Consider the following 15,772-nt stretch of genomic DNA (forward strand, 5'->3'; position numbering starts at 1 on the left):
CCCCCCAAATCTGGAGCAGTCTTCCCAAGAGGTAGGATTTGCTCCCCACCCTAACCCCAATGGAACCCCCAAAAGGCTAGAATGCGAAGCGCAACTCCAAAGCCACAAGGACAACACCCCCCCCCAAACACACACACCAACATACATAATTTGGAGCAGATCTCCCAACCGGCGGCGGTCGACCCTCCTCGCAACCCCCGGAGCAAGGCACCTCTCTCCATCTAGCTCTGAGCCCCCCCCCGCCCCCTACATCTGAAGCACAGACCCCGACCCCCCCTTCCTCTCCAAACCAACCTCTGCACAAAGGTGGGGCAGAAACCCCTCCCCTCCCTCCCCGATGCCCACAGCGACCGAATTCCCCGGACTACCCTCCTCCCTGCCAATCCGGATCTGATCCGGATCAGCGCCCCCCAATCCGGATCAGAGCGCCCCCCCCCCCGAAAATCCAGATCTAAATCCGCCTCGCCTCTCACCTGCATCTCTCATGCTCGCCGCCCTCCTCTCTGGGTGAGAAATGGCATCTTCATCACGATCCTCCTCCCCTCGCACCGCCGCCCCAGCCCCAGCGGCGGCTCCCAGGCAGGATGGACTCCGCGGGCAAGAGCCGCAGCGGCAGAGCCTCGCCTGCCCGCCTCCTCGCCTGCCTCCGTCCGTCCCAGCCCGGGCGCAGGCGGGCGTCCCCTTCCCGGATCGAGGCGTCCCCGCACTGCTCCTGGCTACAAGACCCCCTCCGGGAGGATCGGGCCCCCGCCGCCGGCTGCCGGCTGGAGAGCGGCTCCTCCCCGGGGCTCTAGGGGCTAGCCACTGCCAGGCGCTCCTCCTCACTCGGCGGCGGCTCGGCTCCTCCCGCCGCCTTCCGAAGGGCAGGTGGGAAGCGCGGGAGGAGGAGGAGGGAGGAGGAGGAGGTGGGCTGCAGACGAGGCCGGCGGGAGGCGGGCGGGGGGGGGATCGCCTCTCCTCCCCCTCCCTTCCGCGCCCGGATTCGGCGATCGCAGCCGGGGGGGGGGCGGGGGGGAGGAAAAGAGAGCCCCCTCCCCGCCGACCAATCAAGGCGGCCGCCTCCCTCCTCCTGTGATTGGAGGCGGGGTGTGTGTGTGATAGGAGAGATCTGATAATGCCCCCCCCGCAATAAAGGGTGTGGGGGAGACCAGGGCTCCCTAAAAGGAAAGGGGGCAGGTGGTGGTCAAGGGAGAGAGCGAGAGCGAGCGCCTTCCATGCAAGGGGGCAGAAGCTCGCCATCTATGGCCTGATCTCCAACATCCCCCCCCCCCCAAACACACACAAGCCAAGAGCAAACGTGGCGGAAGGAGGAAAGAAGGGAGGGAGGGAGGGAGGGGACACTCTGGGTGTGGAGATCTCCTCTCTCTCTCTCTCTCTTCCTGACAGATAGAAAGGACCGGAGATCTGCGGGACAGAGAGGGTGGAGTGTCTTCTCCAGCACGGCCCGGCCACACCAGGGCTTCCTAATATCGGGCCCCCAGACCTTGGTGGGACTACAGTTCCCATCACCCCCAGCCACTCGGACCTTGGGGAGCCGAGGTTGGGAACTCCCTGGGCTAAGGGATGGGGAGTGTGGAGCTGGGTTCACTAACAGGGGTGCCTTTTTCAGGAGGAGGAGGAGAGGGCAGGTAAAGAAGCGCCCGGATCTCCCTCCCCTAGCTGACCTTCTCCAGGGAGACTGTGGCCGAGGACGCTCTAGTATAAGGGACACCTGGAAGTCCTAATAATGCCCCGTCCCCTCCATCCCAGACACACAGAGGGGTCTGCTTCTTCTTGTCACTCCTGGGTGCCAAGGAACATGGAAAATGCTCAGAGGCTATATATAGCCACATGACCTTCCTTTAGGAATGGGGGATATATGGGGATGGGGCCATCGCTTTGCATGCAGAAGGTCTCGAGCTCAGTCCCTGGTCAGGCAGGGGAAGACTCCTGGCTAAAGCCATGGAGAGCTGCTGCCAGTCAGTGTAAGTAATACTGAGCTTGATGGATCAATGGACGGACTCAGTATGGCAGCTTCCTTTGTGCCTAGTGGTGAATTGAACCCGATCGCCGCCTCCATTGCTCTAGCTTATGTGCATGTTAATATTGGAGGGAAGCATGGTATAAGGAATATTTTCTAGGAAACACTGCATTCCAAGTAGGGGCAAAATGGGAGTTGATTTTAAAGGCAGCTTGGTGCTAGATATGGTGGATAGAGGAGGGAGACCCATGGTTAGGACATGAATATTGGCTTGCTGGTTTTGCAAAGAATTGGAGACACATTCATGCAGGATAGGTGCATTAACCTCAATCATGGCAGCTAAACAGAACTTCCATGTATAGAGGCAGTATACCTCACAATACCTGATGCTGTGGATAAGCAATGGGGAAAGCCATACCTTTATGTTCGGCTGGTGAGTGCTGGTGAGAATCTCTTGGGAGAAAGAATACTGGCCGGAATGGACTTTGATTTAATTCAGCAAGGTAGTTCTTATGTTCAAAGGTGATATTTGTGCGCTTGTAAACCTAAGAACTAGCTAGCAGTTTGGAAACGGAAACGGAAACCAAAATATGAATATTTATGAACAGATCATCCCTATTTCCACTCAAAGGGAAATCCAAACTAAATCCTTGCTTTGTAACTCACTTAAGGTAACCTCCTGGGATTCCATTCATTTGGGTCCAGTTGTCATCAGTGGATAGTGCATAGAGGAGTCGTGACAAGATAAAGATCAGAAATCTGGAAAATGAATAATTTCCGAAGGCAAACAACATAATGAAAGGGGATGGAACACTTCCTATTGTTCCTCGCAAACTGCAGTCCTAATTGTAATTATTAAATAATAATAATAATTAATAATAATGATGATGATGATGATGTAATAATGATTATTTATGTTAATCCCAGAGGTCTGAGGAAATGAGGGCAATATTTTAATCAACACTCATTGTATGAAGAGCATGGCATTCTCAACAATTAGCAACCATGAAATGCTTGCAATACAAACCACGGGGATCTGTTCTTTGTGGGAATCTATTTGTCTCCTTGCCACCTGGATTTCATGATACCACTTGAAAAGACTTTTTGGGTCGCTGTGGCTATACCCAAATGAAGCAGCCTCCATATCTCGGAGAACAGGAGAGCTGGTCTTGTGGTAACAAGCAGGACTTGTCCTCTTAGCTAAGCAGGGTCCACCCTGGTTGAATATGAATGGGAGACTAGATGTGTGGGGTGGAGCTGTTCTGGGTGGAGCATCTAGGTTCCCAGTTCCCTCCCTGGCAGCATCTCCAAGATAGGGCTGAGAGAGATTCCTGCCTGCAACCTGGGAGAAGCCACTGCCAGTCTGTGAAGACAATACTAAGCTAGATGGGCCTATGGTCTGACATATGGCAGCTTCCCATGTTCCTAAGTCAGACCACTGGTCCATCTAGCTCAATATTGGTAGCAACGCTACAAGCTTTCAGGCAGGAGTCTTTCTGAGCCCTACCTGGAGATGCTGCCAGGGATTGAACTTGGGACCTTCTGCAGGCAAAGCAGATGCTCTATCACTGAGCTACCACACTGTCCCAGCGATCTTGCCCAGTTTGGACAACTAAGACTTACTGGAGATGCAGAAAGGTGATGCTGGGAACTTCTTCGGGCAAAGCCAGGTGTTCTATTATTTTTTTCATCCAGATCAGGGATTCTCAAAGTTGGGTCCTGAGATGTTGTTGGACTACAACTCCCATTATCCCCAGCAGGGGTGTAGCTATAATTGAGCAGACAGGTTTAAAGAACCCAGCCCCCCCCAGCTCCACCCCTCCCTATTTTTTCATCACCTCCCTCACTCCAAGGGGTCACCGGGGAGAGGGGCAAACTCAGGCCCCCTCTCCCCTAGCTATGTCCCTGCCATTATGGCCTTGGGAGTCGTAGTCCAAGCATCTATAGGAGCCCAAGGTTGAAAACCCCGATCTAAAGCAACATATCCGGTCATTTTCCTTACTGAAGGAAGCTCAGTTACAATGTAGCATTGTTCTCTGTGTGTGTGTTTTTTTTTAAAGCTTTTGTTCTTCATTACCACTTTTTAAAATGGATTGACTGATTGCCTTTAAATAAATTTGCATTCTGCCAACTCCTCAAAGAAAGTGGCTTTTAGAGTTCCTAAAGGAACTGTAAAGTATCTTAAAGCTTAATACAGAATACCGGCCACTTGTCCGTGGGAAGGCCATTCAAAATATTTCCTTTAGTTCCTCATTATATTAACTCACCCGAATGAAAAGTCTCAATATGTACAGCAAATACATGTGGCTTTAGTTCACTGCCCCCGTATTAGAGAACCCAGGAGCAGAGACCTGACCTCAGCCCCTGGCTGGGCAACTAGCAAAGGATGTTACTGAGTGTTTTGTGCAGGAAAAGCATGGCATTCTTTCCCCTAAACACCTGTCCTTCCATGCAAATTGCTGAAGTCCTTTTCCCAACTTTGGAGACATCAGCACTGCCGGTTGGTTTCCAACAGAGGGTGCCAGCGTGGTACACAGAGAGTCCATCATGTCCAAACACTGCAGGAGAATAATCACAGGGAAAGAGTGGGCATTCACATCTTTCAAAGACTCCAGTCGGATCACATGGTCTAGAAACCGCCCATTTGACCCAGCATTAGTCAGAGTCTCTTGATAACTAGTTGCCAAAGTAGCCTGTGTGGCACTGTTAACCCACAAACTCCCAGTCAGTCAGATTAGAGAGGACCTGAGAGGCAGGACATGGGGGAGATTTTTTCTTTTTACACATTTTACAAATGCTGGATTTGGGGGAAGGGGTTAAAAGGTGCTTATCTTACAGATATTTTCTGGTCCTTTAATTGCTCTATGGAGCTTATCCAGAGCTGGATTTTCATACACTAGAGCAGGGTTGCCAACCTTGGGTTTCCAGATGTTGCTGGACTAAAAATCCCCGGGGACTCAAGTTTATGTATTATTTATTTTTCTCTGTAAACCATTTTGAGAACTTGGGTTGAAGAGTGGGATACAATCGGGATGTACGAATCAATTCAAATTTGAATCGACTCGGCTCAAATCTGGCCAACTCAAATGATGCAAAGTTGAATCGCATCACCCCTAGAAGGGGTAATTCAATTTGAATTCAAATCAATTTGACAACAGTCTAGGGACATTTTGGCGCCTTTTAAAAAACCATTCAGACACCCTGATTGGTCAAAAATGGCGCCCAAATAGGTCAAACTGATTTGAATTCAAACCCAATCAGATTGTTTTGGACCAATTTGACTCTAATTTGAATTGAGTTGTCCAGTTTCTATTTGAATTGAATTGAATCTGAAAATTTGATTCATGCACATCGCTAAATGTGCTTCATAATACCACTTTTTTCATACTACTACTATGAATAAATATTCATATTAGTAGTAATAGTTTGGGAGCCGCTGTACTACATGAACCATTAACATCTCTCCCCCTCCCTCCCTCCCTCTCACACACAGACAGACTGAAGAGCCCTTCTTCATCAGGCAAGAGGTCCATCTAGTTCAGCACTGCTGCCTCTGAGAAACTCCCTGCAGTGTTCCCTCTAACAGGGATCCCCAGATGTTGTTGACTACAGCTCCCATAATCCCCAAACAAAAGCCGTTGCAGCTGGGGATTCTGGGTATTGTAGTCAACAACAACTGGGAATCCCTGTTAGAGTGAACAGCGGTTGCCACCCAACAAAGGTATACTGCCTCTGACCATGGAGGTTTCACCTAGCCATCATGGTTAACAGCCACTGCTTAGATGTCTCTTTTGCCTTCATGGAATTGACTAATCCCTTTTAAACCCAGCGCAGTTACTGGGTAGCACCACCTCCTGCAGCAGGACAGGACATAGATGGCTAGTGCGTCATTGGCTTTCAGTTCTCTCTTCCAGTTTGGTTCTCAGTGCTGAATATGTTGAATATCATAAGCTGGCCTGTCCTGCTGTTCCAGGCTGGGGTCCATAGGGGTACTGGAGACAAAGTCTGGAAGGAGGTCAAGCAGGGAACACAGCAAGAAACAGGACCATGGACAGCTCACTGGACAGGAACAGGACCATGGACAGATCACTGGGCAGGAGTAGGCTGAATACAATGCATTCCTAGGCAACAGGTCAGGATGCTGGCCTAGCAATGACCGAGCACCAAGGGCTTCATAATAGCTCTACCATCCGACTGATGCCTCCTGTTCCACCCCCTCTGCAGAAAGTGGAACATAGGAACATAGGAAGCTGCCTCATGCCGAGTCAGACCACTGGTCTATCTAGCTCAGCATTGTCTACACAGACTGGCAGCAGCTTCTCCAAGGTTGCAGGCAGAAGTCTCTCTCCGTCCGATCTTGGAGATGCCAGGGAGGGGACGTGGAACTTCTGCATGCAAGCATGAAGATGCTCTTCTCAGAGTGGCCCCATCCCCTAAGGAGAAGATCCTCCAGTGCTCACACATGTAGTCTCCCATTCAAATGCTAACCAGGACAGATCCTGCTTAGCAAAGGGGACCATTCATGCTTGCCACCACAAGACCAGCTCTCCTCCTTGAGGGCTTAAAGAGGCCCAATTGTCCTATTTCTCGAGTGCGAGCTCCAGCAGTGCTGGGGAGCTTATTGCCTATCTGAGAGGTCTGAGGAGGAGTTTCTGGAATGAGAAGAGGAGGGAAGAGCCAAAAGAATATGAAGTGCTCCATTTTTTATGGTGCTCCATTCCTTATGGTGCTCTATTCCTGATTGTGCTCCATTCCTTATGGTGCTCCATTCCGTATGGTGCTCCATTCCTTATGGTGCTTCATTCCGTATGGTGCTCCATTCCATATGGTGCTCCATTCCTTACTGTGCTCCATGTCTTATGCTGCTCCATTTCTGACGTAGTGGCTCCCAAGGCTCCCTGTGAGAACTGCAACTTGAACCGGAGGTATAGTGCATGCAAAGCATTTGCTTGACCACTGGGCTTCATGGCTCTTTCCATGTCAATGAGCTACTGGCACTCTGCAGAGTCTCATCCTAATCAGCCAGGGGGCTCCAGATGAAGCCCAGTGGCCTCTGGTTCCTGGGAGCCTGATCAAGTCTATTTCTCCCATCCTGCCCCATCCCCACATTAACGAGAGCTGCGCTGCCTGCAGGCTGGCCATTCATCAGGTAGAGCTGTGCAGCCTACTTTAGCAATGCAAGGGCTGGGATTGGCTGCTTCTCCCTAATGAGTACACTGATGAAGTATAGGTTGTTGCTATGCAAACTCCAGATTTAGGGCAAGCAGCTAGTGCAGCATCCTTGAGCTAGGAACATGTCCTTCCATGAGCATTTCCTGAGTCAGTTTGTGGTCTATAGGATTTGGGTCTTGCCCTTCTACTACTACTACTACTACTACTACTACTACTACTACTATGAATATTTCTATACCGCTTTCCAACCAAAGCTCCCAAAGCGGTTTACAGTGATACAAATAAATACATAAAACAGCTCCCCTCTCCCCAAAAGGCTCACAATCTAAAAAGGCACATAAGATAGACACCAGCAACGGCTACTGGAGGGATGCTGTGCTGGGGATGGATAGGGCCAGTTGCTCTCCCCCTGCTAAACAGAAGAGAGTCACCCTTTGGAAAAGGTGCCTCTTTGCTCCGTTAGCAGTTAGCAGGGGAATTCCAGAGATTTCAGGACAGCATCCATTGAGGCTATTCTCATGACCACAGGAAAGTGGGCTAAGGGAGCCCCGCCCACTTTCCTGTAGTCGTGGGAACCGCCAGGAGCTGCATGGCTCCCGGCTGTCAGCCCGCTTAAGTTCCCTCCCCTTAAACAGGGTTAGTGGCCTTTTTTTACTGATCGTGTGCTGCTGCTGCGTGGCTCTACACCATGGCGACACACGAGTAGACCCCCAACCGGGAGGCTACAAGCAGCCTCCCGACCTTGGGGGTCTCCCCAGAATGCCCCAAGCACTCGCATGGGATATCCTGGGACTTCCAAAGGCTGGGTGGCCCCCAATCCCTGCCACCCCGGCAGTCTCTGTGACAGAGCTGGGAGTTGTGTCGGTGGCCGATTCGGCCATCCAGGGATGGCTCCCTGCTCATTGGCGGGGAGAGTAGGCTAAGCCACTGCTCATGGGGAGATCCTCATTATTTTCCCCTTCACAAGTAGCTGACTGGCCCACATTCATCCAATAAGCTTCAAGGCTGAGTAGGAATTTGAACTCAGTTTCCCCTCTTCTAATCATCCCCTCTTGGCGGGATAGGGCTGTATAAGTCCACTTGTAGCTCAGTGGCAAGACATCCACTCTGCCTGCAGCAGGTCCTAGGTTCAATCCTGCTGGCAGCATTCCCACACAGGGCTGGGAAAGACTCCTTTCGGAAAACTCAGGGAATTGCTGCCAGCCAGTGCAGACAATACTGAGCTAGATGGTCCGACTCGGTATAAGGAAGTTTCCTATGGTCCTATGTAGTCTGACCTTGGAGAGGCAAAGTCAGTCAGTGTGAAGACAACGTGAGCTAGAAGCACAAATGCTCTGACTCAACTGAAGGCAATTTCGAGTTTTCCCAGTGTATCGCTCCCATTCAGAAAGATCGCCCATTAATCCAGAACTCCATAATATGAGGAGAAATGTGAATCAGGGAAAATGTGGGGAGTATTCCTAACTTTTAGGCTTCCCCCCCCCAGCACTACAGACCTGATAGAAGCTATAAGAATTCTCCACGTAGTTCCACCACCTGTCTGGATCAGATTTCACAGTACAAAGAGAGCTGGGAACATCTCGCTGCATTTCCTCCACCTCAGTGCATATTTATATCTTACTGTTGTGGGGTTCGCAGCACAGAGTTGTACACAAACATGGGAGATTGGGAATGGGCCCACAGCTTAATGGAAGACCACATGGTCTGTGTGCTGAAGGCCCCAGATTCAATCCCTGGTAGGGCTGGAGAAAACCCCCTGTCCGAAATTTATTTAACTTATTTATTTATTATATTTATATCCCACTCTTCCTCCGAGGAGCTCAGAGTGGTGTACATGGTGATTTTTATCCTCACAACAACCCTGTGAGGTAGGTTAGGCTGAGAGATACATGACCGGCCCAGAGTCACCCAGTGAGTTTCATGATCGAATGGGGATTCGAACTTGGGTCTTCCCGGTCCTAGTCCAACACTCTAACCCCTATGCTATGCTGGCTGAACTGCTCACAGTCAGAGTAGACAATACTGAGCTAGCTGGATATATCTGATTCAGTAGAAGGCCTTATGGGACGTAACCCTTATGGGATGGTCAAATGTCTTTTGAAATGTTCTGAAGCTCAGTGGTCAAACATCTCTTTATATGGAAAAGGTCTCAAGTTAAATCCCTGGCAGCATCTCCAGATTCGACTGAGAGGCCTCATTCGCACGTGATAATACGAATACGACGAATATTTATATACTGCTTTTCAACAAAAAGCTTCCAAAGCGGTTGACATAGATATAAATAGATAAATAAAGATGGTTCCCTGTCCCTAAAGTGGTCACAATCTAAAAAAGAAACATAAGGTAGATAGACACCAGCAACAGCCACTGAAGGGATGCTGTGCTGGGGATGGATAGGGCCAGTTGCTCTCCCCATGCTAAATAAAGGGAATCACCACTTTAAAAAGGCACCTCTTTGCTCAATTAGCAGGTGATGCAGAACTGAAGATCCGATGGGAAGGCGGTTCCACTCCCCTCCACCGCATGCTTACCTGCCAGCATCTGGATGAAGTGGACAGGAACTGAACTGCAGTCAGGGAGACTGCAGAGAGGAGGGGGGACCGGCTCAGCAGGCTACCTTCTGGCATGAAGGACAGCCCCGACAGCCAATCACAGACAGAGAGAGGAAGGAGCTCCCTCCCTCAACTCCGGTTATAGAGAGCACAGCCTCCAGTTCTGCATCTGCATGTAATGCTGGCAGCTGCAAACCTTGGGTACGATTCGAGCAGTGAAACTCACTACAACTCAATGTTTCAAACTGTAGTTTGGCAAGGGAAACCTCAGGTCCAGACAGGACCGGGGTTTCACGCATTCGCATGTACAGGTTTGTCAACTTCAGGCTCCTTCACCTCTAGTTTCCCGTTACGTGCAAATGTGGCGAAGTCTGAAACCTTGAAGAACCTTTGCTGGTCAACAACTGCAATAAAGATGGATGGATGGATGGATTGACTGATGGATTGAACAGCCACTACCAGTCAGTGTAGATGAGAGTTTCTTAACCTTGGGCCCCCAGATGTTGTTGGACTATGACTCCCAGAATCCTCAGCTGCAATGGCTTTTGCTTGGGGATTCTGGGAGTTGTAGTCCAACAACGTCTGGGGGCCCAAGGTTAAGAAACCCTGGTGTAGACCATACTGAGCTAGATGGCCAAAGGTCTGACTCAGTAGAAGGCAGCTTCCTATATTTGGGGATGGAGCTGTAGGTCAGGGGTAGGTCTTCTGCTTTTTAGGCAGAAGGTCCCAGATTCAATCCCTGGCCTCTCCAGGTAGGGCTGGGAAATTATCCTGCCTGAAACCCCGGAGAATTGCTGCCAGTCAGTGTAGATAATTATGAGCTAGACTTACTTGGCATAAGGTAGCTTCCTATGTAGAAACATAGGAACATAGGAAGCTGCCATATCCTGAGTCAGACCATTGGTCCATCTAACTCAGTGTTGTCTACACAGACTGGCAGCAGCTTCTCCAAGGTTGCAAGCAGGAATCTCTCTCAGCCCTCTCTTGGACAAGCCAGTCAGGGAACTTAGAACCAGAGTGGCTCCATCCTCTGAGGGGAATATCTTGCTGTGCTCACACATCGAGTCTCCCATTCATATGCAACCAGGGCAGACCCTGCTTAGCTAAGTGGACAAGTCACGTTTTCTACCACAAGACCAGCTCTGCTCTCTTGTAGTCCAATCCTTGAATTGCTGCAACACACCTTGTGCATATAATATGAGCCTCCTAAGGTAATCAGTGCACCTTAAGTGGCGCAGCGGGGGAATGCTTGACTAAAGCAGAAGGTTGCTGGTTCAAATCCCCGCTGGTATCTTTCCCGGACTATGGGAAACACCTGTATTTGGCAGCAGCGATATAGGAAGGTGCTGAAAAGCATCATCTCAGACTGTGCGGGAGGAGGCAATGGTCAACCCCTCCTGTATTCTACCCAAGAAAACCACAGGGCTCTGTGGGTGCCAGGAGTCGAAATCGACTCGACGTCACACTTTACGGTAATCAGCAGAAGCTTCACTTTCATAATGTTACAAAAATGGCCCAATCCGCCCGCAAACCATGAATCAACGTACACAACACTATAGAGCAATTACGAGGGAGGAAAATGTACCTAGCCATTTAAAAATAATGCCACGCCCTGCAAAATGGAATTCAGCTGCTCCGTGATGGAGACACCTCCCCCCCCCATGAGTCAATTCCACAGGTGAATGCTGTTTGCACTGCTACTATCTTTTGATACAATAGAACTTGGCCTGCTTCCATCTCCGGAGGCCTTGAGTTCCTTCTCTCTTGGTGTTTTTCCAGACAGATCGTTGGCAGTTTCAAATCATTAATAGTAACAGCAACACTTCAGAGGAGGAGGAGGGGCCGAGCGGCTTGGGAAGGAGAATGAAGAGAAGTGGGCGTTTGAAAAAGCAAGATGCCGGAGCATCTGTGTGTATTTGTCATTTCGAAACATGCTGGAGAGAGTGGGAGAGAGAGAGGGGTGTGTGTGAAGGGGGCCGGGGAATCAGGTGAGTGGAGGAGTGGAAGGGGTTAGGTAGAGGGCCTTTCTCTCCCTGTGGACGCATAAATGAAAGAAAAATGAGCATGGGGTGGAGGAGATCTATTCCAGGATGCTGCAAAGATCGCAGGGCCGATCCCTTTCCTGTAAATGACATTTATTATCACTTGAGCTGAACAGATTTTTGCACCAGTGATAAAAAGACCAAAGTCAAGACACCAGACTGAAGCACCTGTGCCAGCCTGCTGTCTCCGAAATCAATGGATACTTTGTTCTTGCAAAAAAAAACAACCCAAAAACCAACTCCCCCCGCCCTCGCAAACTTAATGCCAGCTTAGGCACAAGACAGCCGTAGGCAGTCAGCTAGGACGGCATTTCATAACGGATAGTGCTTTTGCTCTTTCGTTGCAGGTTGGTACCCTGGAATGCAGTCCAAGGCATTTATTTGGCTACCTGAGGGGAAGATGGGACATAGGAAGCTGCCTCCTACGGAGTCATAACGTTGGTGCATCTAGCTTAGCATTGTCTACACTGACTGGCAGCAGCTCTCCAAGGTTCCAGTCAGGAGTCTCTCTCTCAGCCCGGTTTTGGAGATTCCAGGGAGGGAACTTGGAACCTTCTGCATGCAAGCATGCAGGTGCTCTAGGGAATTTGCTAAAACAAACGACAAGGAATGCCCACTGAAAAGCCCTGATTCCTTCCAAATGACCATGGAATGCATTGTATTTCCAAATGGCCTTGTATTCCTATGGCCCTTTGGAGCACAGGAAGCTGCTTTAGAACATAAGAAAAGCCCTCCTGGATCAGCCCAAGGTCTATCTAGTCCAGCATTCTTTTTCACACAACGGCCCACCAGATGCCTCTGGGAAGCCCGTAGGCAAGTGTTGAGGGCATGCCCTCTATCCTACTGTTACTCCCCAGTTACTCCCCTGCAACTGTTACTCTCCTTAGGAGAGGAGAGCTGATCTTGTGGTAGCAAGCATGACTTGTCCCCTTAGCTAAGCAGGGTCCACCCTGGTTGCATATGAATGGGAGACTAGAAGTGTGAGCCCTGGAAGATATTCCCCTTAGGGGATGGAGCCGCTCTGGGAAGAGCAGAAGGTTCCAAGTTCCCTCCCTGGCAGCATCTCCAAGATAGGGCTGAGAGAGATTCCTGACTGCAACCTCAGAGAAGCTGCTGCCAGTCTGTGTAGACAATACTGAGCTAGATGGACCAAGGTTCTTACTTGGTATATGGCAGCTTCCTATATTCCTATGTTCCTGTTACTCCCCTGCAACTGACTTCTACCAAGTCAGTCCATTGATCCATCTAGCTTAGCATTGTCTACACTGACTGGCAGCGGCTTCTCCAAGGTTTCAGGCAGGAGTCTCTCTCAGCCCTATCTGGAGATGCTGCCAGGGAGTGGCACCTTGGACCTTCTGCATGCAAGTATGCAAATGCTCTTCCACTCATCTACAGGCCTATCCCTTACAGGGAATATCTTATAGCAGGCAGCACTCACATACCATCACCCATCCAAATACAAACCATGACAGACCCTGCTTAGCAAAGGGGACTATTCATGCTCGTGACCACAAGACCAGCTCTCTAACCTTGCCTAGGGCTTGGGTTGTATGGCTTAAATTTTGGTGCACTCTTCCTGTGAACATGTCCCATTTAACTCAGTGGTGGCCACATCTAAGTAACCTTACAAGTTGTGTTCATTTCGAAGCATGCTGGAGAATGTGGAAGAGAGAGAGTGTTGAATAACATAGCTGTCACACCCTTTCTGTTCGATTATGACTTCTGTGTATCCAGAAGGTTTGGAAAATCCTAGTGGAAACTGGCCCAATAAAACAAAGGGTAATTCCCACCACCACCACCACCACCACCACCACCACCACAAATATTTATTTACCACTCTTCAACCAAAGTTCCTAAAGCAGTTTACAAAGAACAAGAAATAATACATAAATAAGACGACCATGTCCCCTGTCCCCACAGGGCTCACAATCTAAAAAGAAACATAAGGCAGATACCAGCAACAGCCACTGGAGGGATGCTGTGTTGGGGTTAGATAGGGCCAGTTGCTCTCCCCCTGCTGGATATAAGAGAATCCCCACTTTCAAAGGTGTCTGTTTGCTCAGTTAGCAGGGGTAACTTGGTTCTCACACTTGGTTTTCAGACACAATTCCATCTTCTCTGCCAAGACATTCAAAATCTGCCCTCAAAAAATGGTGCCAAGAAAATTTATGCAAATTGTATCTCAAGTTGCTCCGTTTGATCCTACAGAATTTCGATCTCTCTTCCTTCCCAAGAATGCAGCTTGTTTACCGACAGTAGGAGTGAAATACTGTAAGGGAAAATGGAGGGTGGAATCTGAGTGTAAGTCATGACTGAAAGAGAGTATCTACATAAGGGCAGAAAAAGCAGAGTGATTGAGGTGGAATGAACAATTAAGCCATCTGTAAATAATGTCAGCGCTTTCCCCAATGGATCTTCAGAGCAGATCCCTGCTCTGGGGGTAGGTCTGCACAATCTAGAAAGTTGAATTTTATTACAGGGGTAGTCAGGGGTGGGTGCCTTAGCCCATTGCCCTAGTGAGATCTAACCCACATTCGAAAACAGACCCTTGCAAGCTTTAGGAATGTAGAAAACTGCCTTCTACTGAGTCAGACCATAGGTCCATTGAGCTCAGGATTGTCTTCACACACTGGCAGCGGCTTCTCCAAGATTGCAGGCAGGAATCTCTCTCAGCCCTATCTTGGAGATGCTGCCAGGGAAGGAACTTGGGACCTAGATGCTCTTCCCAGAGTGGGGAGTCTGATCCCCACCCCACAACTAACAGGATGAATAGGCAATGTCATACATTGCCTGGTCAATAGAGATCGTGCCAAAAGATGCAGGGAATATGTGAAAATGGACATATCTCTTCACGTGTGTAGACAGTGTAAAGAAAATGTTTTCATATATTGCCTGAGCAATATGTATCTTGACGGGTAATGTATGGAATCTCTCAGCTGTGTTTGCGTTTTCCAAATTCACCTGAAGACTGTGCATTGATTGGCAATATATGAAACTAGCTGGGCCAGGTGCAGAGCATCTGTGCCTCTAGTTGTCCCCCCAACTGCTGCCACCATTTTCTTCCTACCTGCTGGCCACCTACCATAGTTTTCTCCCCCAGCCTGTCGGCCACCGCCATTTTCTTCTGCCTCCACCCCCCGCCCACAAGCATGCAAGCCTGTCTGGCACCACCACTTTCCTCTCCTGCTTCCAGCAGCTGACTCGCGAACTCTCGCAAGAGCTGCCACACATGGGATTAGCAATGGGAACGCCTTAGAGAGAGAGAGAGAGAGAGAGAGAGAGAGAGAGAGAGAGAGATCTCCAGCTTATCCTATCAATGTGTACACATTCTCCTTTTATCTTACACTAAACTCCAGCTATATGTACATCAAATGTATTATTACCTCCAAAAATTACAGAAAACAAAAACAAAATTAAGCAAGAAACTGCACCATCATGAGGACTAGTAACCTGTTTTGAAGATGGAAGCTGAGCTGCTCAGGAATTTGCACTAAGTGCCTCATTCCAAAATTATATACACCTAACTGGAAGTTAAAGAGTCCTAGATATCATTTCTTCCAGATTTGTTCTTTCTAGGATGCAGCAGTTCCAACAAAGATTGACCCTCCCAGATGTCCACGCGATTGGCTCCTTGGGGCCCACCATGAGAAGCAAGCAACATGGAGAGCATGGGCAAAACAGAGGGAGACATTATCCATGCATCATCAGCAAGTTACTTTGAGTATCGCTCCCATCGGGGCTGCCTCATTTGGATTATGCTGAGATTGCTGGTACAACAGTTGCTTTGATTGCTGAGCTGTCGGCGTGAGATGTCAGAAGGGTGATGCAGAGCTCAGATTGACTGGAAAAGACCCTGGAGGGAGCTGAGCTGGAGAGATACAAGTTCAAAATACCTGAGCCTCTCCTGCGCCACTTGGCAGCTTTGTTTCAAGAGAAAGCGACTGCCTTTTATCAAGTGCCAAACAGAAGAAGTGAACATCTTTGGGCATGGTGAGGAAGCTACTTGCTGGTGAATGCAGTGCAGACGGACCAGTAGGGCCACACTG

At 49.4% G+C, this 15,772-nt stretch overlaps 1 protein-coding gene across 5 annotated transcripts in view; it reads right to left on the reverse strand.

Annotated features, from left to right (window-relative positions):
* The window catches only part of LINGO1 (leucine rich repeat and Ig domain containing 1), an 827,164-nt gene that overhangs the window by 93,891 nt on the left and 717,501 nt on the right, over window positions 1–15,772 (reverse strand). The window contains exon 1 of one of the 5 annotated variants that reach the window (XM_053272885.1): window positions 474–965. The exons of the other annotated variants lie outside the window; for them this stretch is intronic. Within the exon in view, the coding sequence (XP_053128860.1) occupies window positions 474–479 (6 nt within the window). The 5' untranslated portion in view covers window positions 480–965. Of the gene's footprint in view, window positions 1–473; window positions 966–15,772 lie in introns of those variants that run through there. 5 annotated transcript variants of the gene reach the window in all.

This window comes from Hemicordylus capensis, chromosome 10 (genome assembly GCF_027244095.1).
Source record: "Hemicordylus capensis ecotype Gifberg chromosome 10, rHemCap1.1.pri, whole genome shotgun sequence".
NCBI lineage: Eukaryota > Metazoa > Chordata > Lepidosauria > Squamata > Cordylidae > Hemicordylus > Hemicordylus capensis.